The sequence below is a fragment of the Sarcophilus harrisii genome, chromosome 4 (genome assembly GCF_902635505.1).
Source record: "Sarcophilus harrisii chromosome 4, mSarHar1.11, whole genome shotgun sequence".
Lineage (NCBI taxonomy): Eukaryota > Metazoa > Chordata > Mammalia > Dasyuromorphia > Dasyuridae > Sarcophilus > Sarcophilus harrisii.
The window spans coordinates 52773488-52792055 of NC_045429.1; the positions used below are offsets into that span (position 1 = coordinate 52773488).

Here is an 18568-nt window from a genome sequence, read left to right on the forward strand (position 1 = left end):
AGTAAATACTGCACAAGAGGTCAAAAACCTAGCTACTGGTTAGAAATCAAGTGATCCAAGTAATAAGAAAAATCCCCTCTATAAAGTTTAATTCAAGAACTACATCTCATAAGAAACAATCATGAACTCAAAGGTTGGAAACACCTCACAGAGGTGTTTCCTAGGATTTGAGTTTATATTGAACATTAGCCAACTCTTTCAGCAGATGTTGGACACTAGCCCATTGTTGAACATTAGCCTCAACACATTTATTAACAGACACACAGAGCTTGAGGGTTACTGTGAAAATTACCTTTAAAAGAGACTTATTGCTTTTTGTTTTATGGTTGTCTTTTTGCACTTTAATTTGCTTTGAATGTTGCCATATTTTCCCTTGATTTATTTAGAGATATCATGGTGTAGCCAAAAGACAACTGGACCTGAAGTTAGCAGAAAGCTTGGTTCAAGGCTTTACCTCTTATGCTTCTTAGCAGTATATCCATAGACAAGCAATGTAACCTTGATCCTCAATTTCCCCATTTGTAAAATGGGGAATATTCATGTCCTTTCTACTGTTCTAATGGAACTTCTTGCATTATTTGTGCAATGGTTGGTCTAACATGGAGGTGTCAGATTTGCTGCCTACAAGGTGCATAAGTCCCACAACAATTTGAAGTAATATTAAAATATTTTATAAAAAGTTTCTCTGATAAAGGTCTCATTTTTCAAATGTATAGGGAACAATTTAAAAATCAGAGTCCTTATGTAATTCATAAATTGTGAAAGAATATGAACAGTTTCAGAAAAAGAAATCAAAGTTATTTGTAGATATATTAAGAATGCTCTAAATTGTTATTAGAGAAATACAATTTAAAACAATGTTAAGAAGTTTGCATTATTTCTCTGTAATAATTAAGCATTTTTGCTCATGGATAGTGAGAATGAAAAGTTATTTTATGTTTATGTATATTTGTGGCAAAACTAAGCACATGTTTTGATTAGTGAGGAAAACTTCTAAGAGAAGTAGGATTTTAAAAATAAACTACTTCCTTTAGAAGATCAAAAGAAACAGTGTTAGTGATGAAAGCAAAGAGAGAAGATCTTGAAATTTTTTGTTCAAATAGGAAGGTGAAACCAATGTTTAATTTCTCCATCTGCCATGATGTCCTAATACTCAAGCTTTCCCTAACTCTTGACCATGTTTTCTGTCTGTATATGTGCTCAGACTTCACAAAATCTTTTTTAATACATCCCTTTAATACATTTATATAATATAGGTCTCAGTCTGTGTATCTTATCCTCTCACTGGGCTCTACACTGGCACCCAGGGCAGAGACCCTGGCTAATCTAAATTTTGAACTTCCCTCAGTACCATGTGCTGTATAAAAGAAGTATTTAAATATTTATTTGTTGTTGCTGTTTGTCCTTTTCTGGAAGAGGACCAGCATGCAAGTGAATTAGATTTAATTTAGGAAGAGCTGTGCATTCACCAGCTTCACTTTTCCCCTGGAACCATCTGGGTTCAGTGATCAGCTATAGATCAGGATGCTTAGATTTGGCCCTAGATGCAATAGGAGACTGGCCTTCTTAAGCTAAGGTCTTTAACAGATCTTAATTTGACTGCCTAATCAATGATTAAAGCTAGGTAAGAAATGAGGCAGAAAATGGCCTATTTTACCTAGTCCAAAAGAAATCAATCTGGCAAAGGAAGACCCTCATTTTCTGACCAAAACAGAAACAATTATTATTTACATTCACTCTGAGCCAATTAGGGTCAAATTAATAAATGCATGAATGAATGAAGTGAGTGTAACTTATGTTTATGGGAAGGAGAGAAGGGTACTTGTGGATGCAAGGTTAAAATTATTCTTAAGAGGACTCACTCTTTCTTGATTCCTCATCAGAAAGAGATGTGATACAGGTATGGGCAATTATTCTCCTCTTTCTTTATACAGTACCTTCCTGCATGGCTTGGAGGAGACTTCAAATGAGGCCTTAAATGCTCTACGCTGCTGAGTAGTCAGGATGGTCCTGGGGCGTTTGGGGCGCTTGTGGTCCTTGCCATCCTCAGCAACCCCTTTTCCTGTCCCATGGCCTGCCTTGCAAAGGCTATCTTCATCATCGCTCTTCCCTGAAAAAGAAAAAAGTCATGTTGAACATCTATTGAAAGTATCTTACTGGAATTCATGGGGGGGTTGCCCCCAAATTATTTACCTAATTCCTTAGCCACAAAGCTTGCCTTCTATATGTACAGAGTAGGTGCTTGTAAATGGTATCATTTCAGAGGATCAAAGAATACAATTTCCTAATCAAACACACATATAAACACACATAACTTCTTCTCTGATACTGCTGGGTGCCCGTTATAGCTGGTGATTTTTTGCTAGTGCTTATTACAATTATGCTAAAATGATCTTGGGCTTTGAGATGTAAGGTGGCCTGGGCGTTTTGTAGTCAAATACATGTGAAGAAACTGAAGTCCAGAGAGGTAAAATAACTTCCCCAATGTCATCCAGAGTTGGGATTCAAATCCAGATGATCTGACTCCAAATTAATTGTTCTTTCCACTGTGTCATATAAGAATGGCACTGTAGAGGTTTATTGTGTCTTTAGAAGCATCAAGTTTGCAACACTAATGGTTATTGCCAGGTGGAAAGCAGTGCTCTCTCATCAACAGATTCAGCATTCAGATTACCCCCAGCTTCAAAAATTGGAAAGGAAAAGCAAGCCATCCCACCTCATTGATCATTAGAAATTTAAAATTTGAAAGGTTATCATATGACTCAGACCAGTTCCAATGGTCTTCCTCACAAGAAAGTCATCTGCATCCAGAGAGAGGGCAGTGGGAACTGAATGTAAAGCACAACATAATATTTTCAATCTTTTTGTTGTTGTTTGCTTGCATTTTATTTTCTTCTCATCTTCTCCTTTTTCAATCTAATTTTTCTTGTGCAGAATGATATTTGTGGAAATATGTCTAGAAGAATTGCACATGTTTAACATATATTGTATCACTTGCTGTCTAGGGGAGGATGTGGGGGGAAGAAAGGGAAGAAAATTAGAACACAAGGTTTTTTAAGGGTGAATGTTGAAAATTATTCATATATATTTTTTAAAATGAAAAGCTTTAATTAAAAAAGAAAAATTATCAGAGAATTTTATGGTAACTTTTTGCTAAAGTATAACTATTAGAATAACAATATGAAATGGTTAGTATTCAATATAAGAAAATGATAGACGAGATATGATATGGCTCAAGATTAAAAATAGAGATCAGTGCTTGAGTACAAAATGTATTGTGGAATCTCTCTCTCTCTTTCAAAGTAATTGTTAAGAATCTCAGGTTAAACTTACTCTAAATTTAATGTTCTCTCTCAGGTCCAAGCTTTGAATCTTCTCTTAGTTTTGCTCAAGAAAAGCTGCTTCTGAACTCAAAAGGATCATCAAAATGTACTTTATTTACCTATCTATTCTAACTAACTTTGAGGGAGAATAGTAAATATTTAACAACCAACTTTCCAGGAGAAAAATATATCCATAACACATTTTCAAATTTCATTTATGTTACCAGCATTTTCTCCACTACTTTCTTGAGTTTAGACAATCAACAAAATAATATATCTTCATTGTTTGCCAATTTCTGAAATAAAAGCACTCACACTAAAAATTTAATAATCAGCTGGTTCCAGCTGGCTCCTTCACACCCTTGAGCTTGACTTTAATCAATATTATTGTTCATTTGTTTCAGTTATATCCAACTCTTCATGATCCATTTGGAGTTTTCTTGGCAGACAATAAGTGATGGGCCATTTTCTTCTACAAGTCATTTGACAGATGAAGAAATTGAGTTCAATGGAGTTAAGTGACTTGCCCAAGTCATACAGCTAGTAAGTGCCTGAGGCTGGATTTAAGTTCATATAGATGAGTCTTCTTGATTCCAGATTGAGCATTCTATTTACTTCACTACCTAGCTACTCTTAGCTATCATTTCACCAATTGTTATCAATTATTTAGATGAATTTCTCTGAGAAAGAAAATTATCTGGAGATTTCAGTGTGTTGTAAGACATCCTGGAAAAGTTTTAGTGAGCATATATAGTGACCCCACATAGAAGGCTGAAATGTTCAAATAATAAGCTTGTCCTTCTTTGTCCTATTGTGTCAAAGTAAGAGCAACATGTGGAAACAGTGCCAGAAAGACAGAAAATAGCCCTCATACAATAACTAGTTCCTAACAATCAGACCAATCCAAAAATGAAATAAGCTGCTACTAACACTCAAGGGACTCTTTCATTATAAGTTTTCAAATGAAAGTTAGATATTTCTTTAGGATCCTGTAGAGGGGATTCTACCAGATGGATATGGGATACCTTCTAGTCCTGAGACTGATTCTGGGAACTCTTTCTGTGTCCTCCTACTTCATGAAAATTGAATTCACATGATTTCCTAAATTGGAAATCATTCCCCCTCCGTTCTTGATCCTCTGTTCTATCTCTACTACTAATTTGTCCTTTAACTCCTCTAAATCCCAGACTTCTAATCTGTAATATGGAGATCAGTGTGTAGATTACATGTTGATAAATAATATCCTTTCTAATTCCTTCTGCAGAACTATTTTCCTTAGAAGTAGCTAAATAGAAGAGTCCAGAAAAAAGGACAAAAAAAATCCACAAAAAAACGAACTTTTCTTCAATTCAAACTTCTTCCTTCAGGTCTCCTTCTATCTTATGCACTCAATCTTTTCCTCCTAAAAGTAAATATCTGCATAAATTTATATTGTTCACTTTTTAGATAAATTCTTTTATTTCTGAGATTGTCAACTTTGCCTTTCTCCCAAAACAAAATGATTTTTAAAGGAATATATCTTTTTTGTTTCTTCTTTTGAAGGTTAGAAATTATTTTACATTAATAGAATAAGTAATATGCTGGTTTCATCACAAAATTTAATACTTTTTAACTTTTTATCTAAATCACTTGATTATGAACTTTGACTTTCTCCCAAAACTAAATCATTTATTTTTAAGGAAGATGCTTTTTTTTGTTTGTTTGAACGTGAAAAAACCCATACTTGTAATTTAATAGAATACATGTTCTTCAGATTTCTTCACAAAACTTTATTCCTTTAACTATGATGCCTATTCAAATACACATACACATGGAAAGGATAATAATGTTATCAGTCAATTATCCCTGTGAGTAAATGAGTTTTTTTTTAATTTATTGTTGTTTTAATTTTGGACAGAAGAAAAAAGAATATTAGAGAATAGAGTGCCTGGTGAGGAACAATGAAAAACAGTGAAACAGAGGAGCAAGGTGTTGTGGAATCCTACAGACTCCCTTTTTTTTTCAAATTTTTCTCAGAGCTAAGCCTATTCACTTGGTCAATTGAATAACCGCTTCAGATCTTTAAGCAGTCAATAACTCTCTTTTTCTCTCCTGGATCACTACCGTGTTATGGTGGAGGGATTTGTGTAGCTCAATAAAAATATGAGCTCTGTCATGCAGAGTTACCCAGGAAAGACAGGTCATGATGGAGAATTCTAACAAAAGGTGATCTACTGAAGGAGGAAATGGTGAAGCACTCCTGTATCTTTGCCAAGAAAACCCAAAATTATGTCACAAGGTCAGATACAATTGAACAACAACCTCATTTCTTCCTACCTTTTTAATCTTATATTTTAGCCTCCTCTACATACTATTAAGATTCAGCTACACTCTTACTTGCTGTTCCTCAAAAATACTTGTTTTTTTGAATAGCTACTGAAATGTTCTGGGCTTATGTAGATTGGTAATGTTGCAGACCTAGTTAGGATTTAAAAGCTGTACAGCACCAGAAGACCAGGAGCGTCAGTGAGAATCAGCCCTTAGAAAGTTTTCAAGTGCATAGGAAAAGTGAGAAATAAAGAGTAAGAAAATGTGAATATAGAGACTGGGGGCCAGGGTGGTAGATTGTAGACTTGGCCTGAAAGTCAAGAATGAACATTAGCATGGCTAAGAATTGGGGTGGTTGTTATGTGTTTCAGGGGTGGACTAAGAAGCCTAAGTAGGACAAGAGATTATGCACAAAGTAGGGCTCTGTTCTGGCTGCTAGTTTCTTCTCCCATCTCCCTCCTCCTCCCTTCACAATGCAATGTATACTGATCTGGAATCAGATGTGATGAAAGGATGGAAGATAAAAGTCTGTCCAATCTGAATTGTGGGTTTGTGAGGTCTCTCCTGGGTTTTATCCCAGTTGGAGATCACACTGGGGAGGAGGGTACATGGAGTAAACTAGTGAGACATTTGAGCTAAGGTAGTCTCTGTTCTGTTGATAGATTTAAGGCAACTGGAGCCTGCCTTTGCCATGATACTTGGGCAGTATATCATTCTTGGTCAAACTGGTAAGAACCTAGCATATGTCACAAGCTCAGCATTTTGCCAAGGGGGAGAAATTTGCTGGACCTTTGGATACACCTCCTAATGCTGCAAGAGAGTGATGGAAGAGGAAAAGATGGCAGAAGGAGGGGAAAGACAAACAACAAATGGGAGGAAAAGCCCTCTTCATGGTTCCAAGTCTCCTCCTTCCAAATCCACTCATCATAATTTACTCTGACACTCCTAGGCTGAGATGAAAAGAACTCCACTTGTTGCTCCCTGACAGCCAATGTCAGCAGAACTGGAGGCAATTTCATCATAAATGCAACATAAATCTGACTCCTGAAGGGAAAGTCCAGAGATTAAGTCTCCACACATTCTCCTACCAGGTGGAGATGAATTTGTTCTGTGTAAAGTTTGAACTTGTATCCTAAGGCCTTTTCTCCCCCAACTTCTTGTAAAAAATGCTAGTTCTGGTACCAGCAACCCCCCTCTGTTTTGCCTGTTTCTCCCACTCATTTATGACATAAGCAGCCCCACATGAAAGGCCGTGCCATGGTTTATGGCTCTGAAATTGGCCTGGCTACCTGTGGGGCCTTGAAGATTCCTTTCAGGTTGTTGGAAAAATCCCAGCGGTGTGTAAACAGTAAAAGAGACATCTGAGCTTCAGTTTAAAATGAGAAGGAAAGGGAGGGAGCAGACCCCTTTGCTGAGGAAGGGAGAGGCAAGGGAGGTTCTTAGATGCTTCTCAAAGAGATTATACTTATAAATATTGTGTTTGTTGGGTGGGAGTGGTGTGTTAGAATTCATGGTGACCCAAGTTCTGGTAAAGGGGAAGAAGGGTCTGAATGGGGGATGGGGAGAGAAATATACAAAGCCAACTTCTAGTGTGCATCCCATAATACAAACCCCTCTTCTCAATAAACAAGAAATCAACTCATAAAGCCCAGTATCCAGTGACTGCAGCTACATACAGTAAGATAGCAGGATGACAACCAGAGGGAAAGTACTACCGATGGACTCAGGAAAAGCTTCTGGAGTCATAAAGAAATCCTGGAAAGCTAATGGATGGGTTGAGGCGAGAGAGGAATCCAAGAATGGCAGCTATCAGGGAAGTGGCACAGAGATGGAGAGTCATATTCAGAGAATGGCAAATAGATTTCATTGACCAGTGCATGGAGGGGAGTAGGTATAATGACTGGAAAGGGAAAAAGGGAGATCATGAAGATAATAGGGAATCAGTGGAAATTACTGACCAGCAGCAAGTAGATCTACACTTTAGGCAAATCACTTTCACAGATGAGTGAAGGATGACTTGAAGTGGAGAGAGACGAGGCAGGAAGACTAATTACAAAACTATTGTAATACTCAAAGTAACAGGTGGTGAGGGCCTGACATAGAGAAGAAGGATTTTAGGGTAGAGGAAATCAGGAAAAGTTTCATGGAATAGGTAAATGAGACCAAGTGCGACTTTACTAATGGAGATGTTTTGATTAGGGTGAAATAAGAAGAATGTTCAAAGCTACAAAAACAGAATAAACTACTTACTATCATGGAGGTGAAAATAAGCATATATTTGTAAAGAGAAATGGAGAAAACTATAAGACTCTTGTATAGGAAAACTGGGGGTAAGGAGGTAGGGGATAAATAGAATGAGATGAGACATGATACTGTTGATGAAAGCCTTGAAAGTCAGGCAGAATTTATAGGTTCAGTGTTATGAACAGTTGGGAGCCATTCTAGTTTCTTGAGCATGGAGTGACATAATAAGATTGATGTTTTAGGAAAATTAGTTTGGCAGCAGCAAGCAAGATTGATTCAAGCAGAAAGATTGGCATCGATACCTTGGATTTTGCACCTGGGTGGAAGAAGGTGTGTTCATTTTAAAGGTTAGAAGAAAAATTATCCCAGCTCCCAGCTCTAGGTGCTAATCCTGGCTCCCAGTTCTAAGTGTTAATCCTGGCAGGATAATGAGGGGCTGGCTCATTCTCAATAAACAGAGGACCAAGAGCAAGCAGGTGAAATACACCTGCTGGGAGACCTACTGAAAAGTTTCAAGGTTTTGTTACAAATACACTATTAACTATTAACATAAGTGATCTACTTGTTTAAAACGCTGAATGAAGTGGTGGAAAAACATGTTTTCTTTTGCTCTGTTATCATTCTGAGAAGTAATTACACTTTAGTACCAAGAATAATGAATTTGAAAGTAGACAGCATTGAATCTAAATATTTAATATTTCCAAAACTAATTTATCTGGGTCTCAGTTTCCTTATTTTCAAAATAGGTATATAGGAGATGAAGATCTCTAAGATAGCTCCCATTTTTGTATTTGATGGACTCCTATAAATTATGAAGTTAAATGTCTTTGTTTAAGTCAAGGGACTTTTGGTGCTTCTGAATGAATGACTCTCTCCCTCTTCTCTCTACTGGCTGATATGTATAAAAAGGAAACTGTGCATGGAGCTTTGTGGGAAAAATAGCAGTACTGACACTGATTGGAGGGACTAATACTGATCTGCATTGAGACTAGGTATTTTTAAATTCACATAAACCCAGAGGGAATGAGATTCCTCTTTCCTCCTCTATGCTGTTCTCTCTCCTCTTTCTTTTATCCTTTGGCTTCTGTCATTCTTTCCTTTCCCATTTCTTGGTCCTCTTTCTGTTCTTTCCTTTCCTTGTCTTGATTTCTTTTTCTCCCTTTTCCTCTTTCTATTCCTTCCACTCTCTTTTTTCTTCCTTATCTGGTTCTATGTCTTCTCTCTCTCTCTCTCTCTCTCTATCTCTCCCTGTGTCTCTCTCTGTCTCTGTGTGTCTCTCTTTATGCTGTCTCTCTGTCTATTTCTCTCTCTTTCTCTATGTTTCTGTCCTCTCCTCCTCCTTCTTCTTCCTCTTCTCTCTTTCTTTCTTTCTCTCTTCCTCCTCCTCCTCCTCCTCCTTCTTCTCTCTCTCCCTCCTCCTCCTCCTCTTCTCTTCCTCCTCCTCCTCCTCTCTTTCTCTCTGTTTCTATCTCTTTCTGTCTTTCTCAGTATCTCTCCCTGTGTGTCTCTTTCTGTCTGTGTCTCTGTGTCTCTCTCTATGTCTGTCTCTTTCTATGTCTCTCTATTTCTCTGTCTCTACTTCTCTGTTTCTCTCCTCCTCCTCCTCCTCCTCCTCTTTCTTCTTCTTCTTCTTCTTCTTCTTCTTCTTCTTCTTCTTCTTCTTCTTCTTCTTCTTCTTCTTCTTCTTCTTTTCCTCCTCCTCCTCCTCCTCCTCCTCCTCTCTCCCCCTTTTATTTTTATTCTCTTTTTTATTTTTCATTCTTTTATCTGTCTCTGTCTCTCTAAATTTACCTCTTTTGTTCTCTATCTCTGTCTCTTTATCACTCTTCATTTATCTGTGCCTCTATTTCTCTCTCCCTTGATATTTGTTTTTATTTCTCTCTGCCTCTGTCTGTCTCAGTCTTTCTTTTTATTTCTTTAATTTCTTCTTCCTTCTCTTTCCTTTTCCCTAACCTTTTTTCCTAAAAACCCTTTTAAATTGAATAGTTTTAAACTAGTCATTACATACCACTATACACCTGTCAGATTGGCCAGAATAACAGAGAAAAGATAATGCAGAATGTTGGAGGGATGTGGGAAAACAGAGACACTGATACATTGTTGGTGGAATTGTGAATAACATCCAGCCATTCTGGAGAGCAATTTGGAACTATGCCCAAAAGTTATAAAACTGTGCATACCCTTTGATCCAGCAGTGTCTCTACTGGGCTTATACCCCAAAGAGATACTAAAAAAGGGAAAAGGACCCATATGTGCCAAAATGTTTGTGGCAGCCCTGTTTGTAGTGGCCCAGAAGTTGGAAAAGAAAGATCCATCAATTGGAGAAATGGTTGGTAAATTTGGTATATAATAAATGGAATATTATTTTCTTAAGAAATAACCAGAGGATAAATACAGAGAGGATTGGGAGACCTACATGAACTGAATCTGAGCGAAATAAGGCAGAACCAGGAAAAGTTATACCTAACCAAATATTATGAGGATGTATTCTGATAAGGTGGTTTCTTCAACAAAAGACAAGATCTAACTTACTTTCAATTGATAAGGATGGACAAAACCTTTACACCCAAAGAAAAGAACATAGGAAATGAATGGTTCTTTTGCCTTTTGTTCTTCTTCCCAGGTTATTTATACCTTCTAAATCCAATTCTCCCTGAGCAACAAGAAAACTGTTCGGTTCTGCACACATATATTGTATCAAGATCTACCAATCTATTTAACCATGTATAGGACTGCTTGCCATCTTGGGGAAATTGGAGGGAGGAGGAAAAATCAGAACAGAAGTGAGTGCAAGGGATAATTTGAAAAAATTACCCTGGCATGGGTTCTGTCAATAAAAAGTTATTTAATAAAAATAAATAAATAAAAAAAAATAAACTAGTCATCACAAAAAGATTTTCTTTAAATAAATTCACACTATCTAATTTATATTTTAATATATTTAACATCTACTGGTCATCCTGCCATCTAGGGGAGGGGATGGGGGGGTAAGAGGTAAAAAATTGGAACAAGAGGTTTGGCAATTGTTAAGGCTGTAAAGTTACCCATGCATATATCCTGTAAATAAAAGGCTATTTAAAAAAAAAAAAAAATATATTTAAAAAATAAATAAATAAATAAATTCACACTAAGAAAAAAAATTGAAAGTATCCATGTTGTTGTTTGGTTGTCTCAGTCCTGTCTTTTCATGACCCCAACTGTAGTTTTCTTGGCAAAGATACTGGAGTGGTTTGCTATTTCCTTCTCCAGTTTATTTTAAAGATGAGGAAACTGAAGCAACAGCATTAAATGACTTGCCCAGGATTGCACAGCTAGTAGATATATTAGGCCAAATTTGAATTAAACTTTTCCTGATTTCTAAGTCTCATGCTCTCAATCCACTGTACCACCAAAATGGTGCAGACATCGTGAAAATTAAAAGGAAAAAGAAATTACATTCATCTTTATGAATACATACATGTATATTGGGAGGAAGGAGGTCAAATTATACCAGCACTGGAAAACTCCAAAGCAGATATATAGAACCATAAATTAGCCCATACAAATGTCAGAGGTCATCATCTCCTTTGTATGCATCTCCTCTGCCAAAGTACCTGCCAACTCTCTCCTTAACCTAAGCAATCAAGCACAAATTTCTCATCCTGGCATTCAAAGCTTTACATATTCTATTCATACTATCAACTTCTTCTCAGGGCATATGCTCCCCACCAGCCAACTCAATCTCCTCCTCATGCTCTAGAAACTTCTTCATCCCTACCTGTGCACATTTGCTCAGACTGCTTCCCTTGCCTGGAATCCCCTCCCCTAATCATTCTTCGAGCCAATAAAACTTGTTTGTACAATGTATGCCCTAAAGTCAAGTTACTGAAGCATTGACTTAAATTTCTGTGTGAAAAATGTCAGGTTGTCTTGTCTGCTAACATAAAAATCATTGTACCAATAAAGTATAATACCTGCAAAATAATTCACATCACAGTTATTTTAAATAACTTCTTCCTCTCCTCTTAGGAAATTCCATTTATCTCTTTACAGCTTATCATGAGTCCCCATGGAGTTTCCTCCATGGACTTTTCCCTGATAACCCCAACCAACCTTGGTCACTTTGTCCTTAATGCCCACCTTATTCTTGCTGGCTGTTAAATTTTCAATTCTTGTGATTATATTCAATTTAAGATGAATTATAATTCTATTAATGTTAGTAACTAGCAACTAGTAATGTTAGTTAATATTAGTAATTGTATTAATGTTAGAAGTAATGTTAGTAATTTATGGTCTGAGGGAAGCCTAATATAGTAGGGAGAGAGTGAGACCTGGGTTCAAGTGCCTGCTATGATACATCCTGGTTCGATGATCCAAGGCAAGTCATTTAACTTCGGAGTGTCCCAGGTAGCATAGACTATAAATTGCAGATTAGGAATTTTCTAAACCAATAAAAGCAGCTAGGTGGAGTAGGGAACTGAATGAGCTCCAAAACTAGAATTAGGAAGACGAATTCATCTCTGGCCTTGGATATTTACTAGCTGTGCCACATTGGGCAAGTTTCTGAATCCTGTTTGCCTCAATTTCCTCATCTGTAAAATGAACTGGAGAAGGAAATAGCAGACCACCCCTGCATTTTTGCCAAGAAAACCCAAATGGATCACAGTCATATATGACTGAAATGAAACAAACAAAAAAATCTCAGATCAGATCCCCTGACTCTGCCCTTGCCCAAACAAAAATGACTCTAAAATTTACCAAGTTTTTTTTTTCCTTTACAATAATCCTGTGATGTTGTACAAGTATGGTGAACCAGTACAGGACACAGGAAAGGAAGTTCTGGAACATAGAAATAGGGAGCCTGGATCTGAATATTTGGAGCAAGTACAAAGCCCACAAAGCTAGCTAGCTGTGTTACTCTAAACACTCATTTTATCTCTCTAAGCTCATCTGTAAAATTGGGATAATTGCATTCGTCATCACCCAGGATTTTTGTGAAGAAAAAGCCTTACAAACTTTAGAATGCTATAGAAATGTGGACTATTTATATCATCCTCATTTTCTAGGTTAGGAAGCTCAAGAAAGATAAAATGATGCAAACAGGATCACACAGTAAAGAGGAGACTTGGAATTTCAACCCAGATTCTCTGCCCTAATCCCAGTACTATTTTCAAGACAAGGTTGTTGTGAACATCAGATGAGTTCATATTTATAAAGTGCTTACTTAGCACAGTGCTTGGCACATAGTAGGTACTTAATAGATACCTTATCTCTTCCCTCCCCTCCCTAATTATCATCAAGCTGTCTCCTATTATTTTCTGATTTATTTGTTTGTTAGCATTCCATCAAGATATATGTTCTTTCCCATCCCCAAGAAAAATCCCCATGAGAGATATAGCCATGTCCTATAATATTTTAGTGTATCTATGGGCTTAACTCAGGGCTCACCTTAAGGTTCACCAGCATAGTGACTGTGGGATATCCATCTTTGTACTCCCCACAGTACTTAGCAAGGTATTGATCACAGAGTAAGTTACTCAAATATATGTTGAATCAACTATAATCCTCAATAAAAATAGATCAAGTTCAATAAAATTGAATTGCATGACTGAGGATAAAATACAAACTTCTCAGACTATCCCTTAAAGCCCTCTCCAAAATGGCTACAGCCTACCTTTTCATTGATATTTCACATTATGACCTCTTCCTTTCTGTATTCATCACTCTGTTCAAACTAGCATGCCAACTGTTCCCTTATATACTGTATTTTATCTTCTGCCTTCTTGCCTTTGCAGAAGGGCCTAGAATATATTTCCTCCTCATGCCTGCCAATTACAATTTTCAGCTTCCTTCAAAGAACATCTCATGTACCACTTGTTATATAGAGCAAACCTTCTTATCCCAGTTATTAGTGCTTTCTCTCTCTTTCTTTCTCTTTCTCTCTATCTCTGTCTCTCTTTTTCTCTGTGTCTCTGTTTCTTTGTCTTTGTGTCAGTATCTGTCTCTGTCTGTGTGTGTGTGTGTATATTTCTTTGTCTATACCTAACATTTATTTACTTATGTAAGCGCTTAACACAATTTCTGAAAGATTGTATGTATATAAATGTTTATTGAATTATGTATCTATTTTTTATTCAGTGGTAGAAAGTAAGTTTCTTGAGGGCCGGTACTGATTTGTGTTTTTTTTTTCATTTTTATCCCTATAATCTAGCACAATACATGGCACATGGTGGATGCAATAACTATTAAAGTGAATTGAGCCTTGAATTCACATGCATCATCTAATCACATCCCAGAATAATAGAGTTTAGCCTTTCCAATTTTTGGAAATAATTACTATTTTACAAATCCAAGTAAGTTATAACAGTCAATGAAAGGATATAAGGATAGAAGTAAGCAGTTTCTCTTCTTTTTGACTGACTAATGAGACATGATTTTCCTATTGTTTATAGACCCTAATAATTCTGTCTCTTTAGTATTGACCTGAAGATATAGAATGCATCAATTTCTTCTCTCTTGCCCCATCACTGCAGCAGTTTACACTCTGGGTTATTTAACTCTGTGCAACACCAATGAGGGGAAAGAACATTTGGCTGAGAATCCCTAATCCTGATCAGCTTGCATTGGGCTTCATAATTAAGAGGCCTTGTTTATGACACAGAAGACTGGATAGCCACCGTTCTTAATATCTCTCGACACCTGGTGAGTCAAAGAGGGCATGAATATTTTACAGAGGATGAACTTCCCTTTAATTAGTCATAAATCCGTCATAAGGATCCATTTGGGAAGTGTTCATGCTAATTATCCCTTGGGAGGGCTGGGCTGAAGGCTGTAATATGGCGATGTGAATGAAGATTACATCTCATTTTGCTGTGGGCACTAGATGCAGTATCAAAAGTAACTGATGGTGTTATCATGATCACTTTAGGAAGTGAATTAACCTTGAATCTATGACCAATATAGCAATATTCTTCACCAGCTCCATTTTTTAAGAAAATACAGGACTGCTCTAGTAAGCATCACTATGATTGCTGTGATCAATTGTAGGGATGCATAGTGAGAGAGGAAACAGATACTACCTGTAAGAGGTTTTTGTTTTGAGAGAGACTACCTATAACTATGTAATTTATGTGGGACACATGTAGAAAGCAGATCACCTTGGAAGGGAAAGCATTAGTAACTTGGTGAATAGGGAGAGGGGATCAGGAAACACCTACAGTTGCCAAAAAAAATGGCACTTGAGCTGTTAGATAATTTGAGATGAGGAAGTGTGAACAATGGAGAGGCACTCTTACTGTCAACTTTCAGAAAATAAATTTGTCCATAATTCTTTCTGGTCAGACTCTTAGTATGATCCTTATGGTTATTAAAATCCTCAAAGCCCTTTGGAGGGAAGGCATTCAGAGGATTTGATTTGCTCTTCCAAATGTGAAGGTCAAATAAAGATGAAGTAAGTGGAAATAATACTAGCTACCAACTAAATATATTGTGCCTAGTATGTGCCAGATACTAGGTGGCTAAGCGGTACAGCAGATAAGAGTGTGAGACTTGAAGTCAGGAACACCTGAAATTAAATACAGCCTCAGCCTCAGCCTCTGTCTCTAGAGTCAGAGTCAAGTATGTGTGGTACAATGGGTGTGAAAATACTGTGGTTTCTTCCCTACTTCATCATGTTATTGTAAAGATAAAATGGGAACCTGTTTGGAAAGTAAAAGTACTTTGCTAATGTTGGAAAAACAAAACAAAAAATAAACAATCTCAGATATTCACTATGTGACTTTGTACAAATTACTTAACACCTGTCTACTTCAGTTTCCTCATCTATAAATTGGGAATCGTAATAGCATTTAGCCGCTAGGTGATTGTGAAGGTGAAATGAGATATTTATGAAGCACTTAGCACGGTGCATGACCCATGTGCATTTAATAAATGTTTATTCCCTTCCTCTTCCCCCAACACTTTATAAGTATTATCTCATATGTAGAAATAGATGCTATCTTACACATACATGTGAATAAATAAAAGAAAATGAACATTTCGATCCATACTTGGATTTCATCAGAATAGGGAATTCCTGGTGCACAAATTCTTTCAACTACAACAGATCAACAACTTAAAGGACTGTTTGAAGCATTATAGTTACATTCCTAGTAAGCAATAGAGACAAGATTTGAAACACAGGAATTTCAGACTCCAAGACCTGCTCCTTAACCATTATATCATGCTGCCTCTTATACATATATCTAAAAATATAAATGTGTTTATGTTTGTGTTCATGAATATGCTTGTACAACAAAACCATTTCTTTTTTTTTATCTTCAAGCAGAAGCTGGTACTTTTTCTCCGTCTCACCCTCTTGTTAAACTCTCCTAGTTATCCTGTTTTCCTCTAGACCCTTCTTTCAGAAATAACTACTTCTAAATGTAAACTATAGTATAAGCTATTTGAAGATGGATGCTCTCTTTTCCTCTTGCTTTCCCATTGTCCTTTCCCCAACCTGGGATGCCAAAACTATACAAGAGGACAGATAAAAAGAATGACATGGCTGTTCATACTACTTGGATGATCTGAGAATCTCCCACTCACTAAAAGCCTTGCAGCAAAATAGATGTTGCCCAGGTCTTACTATCTGCCCTACTCCATGGCCTCCAGCCATCTAGACACTGTCATTTGACCAGCTGATTCCACCCAGGGACTCTTGGTTTTGACAACTCTTCAACTACTGCTCCCTTGGGAATTCTTGGTTCTTTTATGGACCCTAAAATTATTTAATCTGTGGGATTACCTTTTAGAAGAAAAAGCTACTTGAGAATCTCTCTCTCTCTCTCTCTCTCTCTCTCTCTCTCTCTCTCTCTCTCTCTCTCTTTTCCTCTCTTTCTCTCTTTTCCTCTCTTTCTCTCTCTCTTTCCCTTGCTCTCTCTCTCTCTCCCCCTTTCTTTTTCTCTTTTCTCTCTCTCTTCTATCTTCTTTCTCTTCTTTTTTCTTCCCCTTCTCTATCTCATAATTTTCATGCAGTACTTAGCATATTGCTTAACACATACTAAGTTCTTAATAAAACCCCTTTATTCTTTCATTATTTATTTTTATTCTGCAAGAAACCTTTGTCAGATCTCCTTAATCTTAGTGATTTCCCTCTGAGTGATTACCCACAATTTATTCTATATGTAACTTGTTTGGACATTATTATTTAGACATTGTCTCCCCCATTATAATGTGAGTTCCTTGAAAGAAGGAACTTTTTTTTAACCTTTCTTTATATTCTTAGCTCTTTGCACAATGATTGCCTGACTCTCCTAGAATTTAATACATGGCTTTGCATGCACTACATCTTTACTAGAAATTTCTTTATTTGGATTCGATTGAATTTAATAGATTTCAAAAAGATAAGAATGTCTACCTATATGTCTCTTCATGTGGTGAGGAAATAAGCCTTATAAGAAATGGGATCCTAGTCTAGGCAACCAATTGAGCAGCAGGTCTACTATCTGTCAAAAGGACATATGAGGACTGAAGATTCTGATGTCAGACAAATAAGATTCTTCTTTTATTGGTGGCTACATTTTCTGTCCAAAGAGTGTGTCAATCTAGCCTTATTGAGATATATTCGGGAGAAGATTATTGTGACCCTTTCTATTAACATCAAAATTAGAGAAATACTCAAAATTATTATAGCTTTATTCAAAAATTTATTGTAATGTTTCATAAATATTTATGAATGCATTTGAAATACTTAAAAATATTTTTCACCCAAACCACCTATATTCAAGATAAACCTTTTAATTCAATTCAATTCAGTAAGTATTTGTTAAATATTTTGTAAGGTATCATGTTAGCACTAGGGTTACTAAGAGGAAAGTACTTCTCTGTCTCTAAGGAACTGTCCTGAGTGGAGGTGTACTTACACAGCTAATAATAATAAGAGATATTTTGATGAAGAGAATACTGATGACTAGAAGCATCAGAAAAAGCTTCACCTGGCTAATGTCTCTATAAGGTCAGTCCACCAGTCAATGGCAAACTCCCACTTTATAGTGTCTTCCTTTTAATGTCATCATCCTCCTGGATAATTGTGAGTTCTATTAGGAAATTTGTGTTTCTCCCTGCTAATTTCTAACATTCCTTTCTTTGCTAATTCCTTTTAGAATTTAGCCTATTCTTCCAATGCCTACAAATTCTTTGGGGATGACTTGAGACTCCAGCCTGCAACCCCAATAGAACATGTCTAATCTATATTGGATTATTTGCTTTCTAGGGGAGAAAGGAGAAAGAGAAATTGGAACACAAGGTTTTGAAAGGGTGAATGTTGAAAACTATCTTTGCATGTATAAGAAGAAAAAAGCTATTATTTTTAAAAAAATACTTCTATGACATAGCTGGCATCAAAACAAATCTTGAAAGAAGATAAATATTTCAGAAACAAAAATTGGGACAGAATGTATTCTGAGTGTGTGGGACAGCCTTTCCAAGTCAAGGGGCTAGTAGATGAAATGGTTTGCTCCTTTCCTACAAAAGCTGTCAGATTGCCAAGGATAAATCATTCAATGATTTATAAGTTCCTACCTGGAGCCATCATATCATGAAAAAGATCAGTCATGATATTTATTCTGTACTTTCTTCAGTCAGCCCCACCACTGTGAAATTTTCTTCACTTCTATACCAGTTTCCTAGCCCTGTTTTGGGGAATCCTTCTTCTACACGTACTCTACTACCTCTTT

General features: G+C 36.6%; 1 protein-coding gene across 1 annotated transcript in view; it reads right to left on the reverse strand.

Annotated features, from left to right (window-relative positions):
• The window catches only part of LMX1A (LIM homeobox transcription factor 1 alpha), a 184954-nt gene that overhangs the window by 8923 nt on the left and 157463 nt on the right, over nt 1-18568 (reverse strand). Inside the window, exon 4 of the mRNA XM_003767377.2 lies at nt 1938-2110. Coding sequence (XP_003767425.1) covers nt 1938-2110 — 173 coding nt within the window. The remainder of the gene's footprint in view (nt 1-1937; nt 2111-18568) is intronic.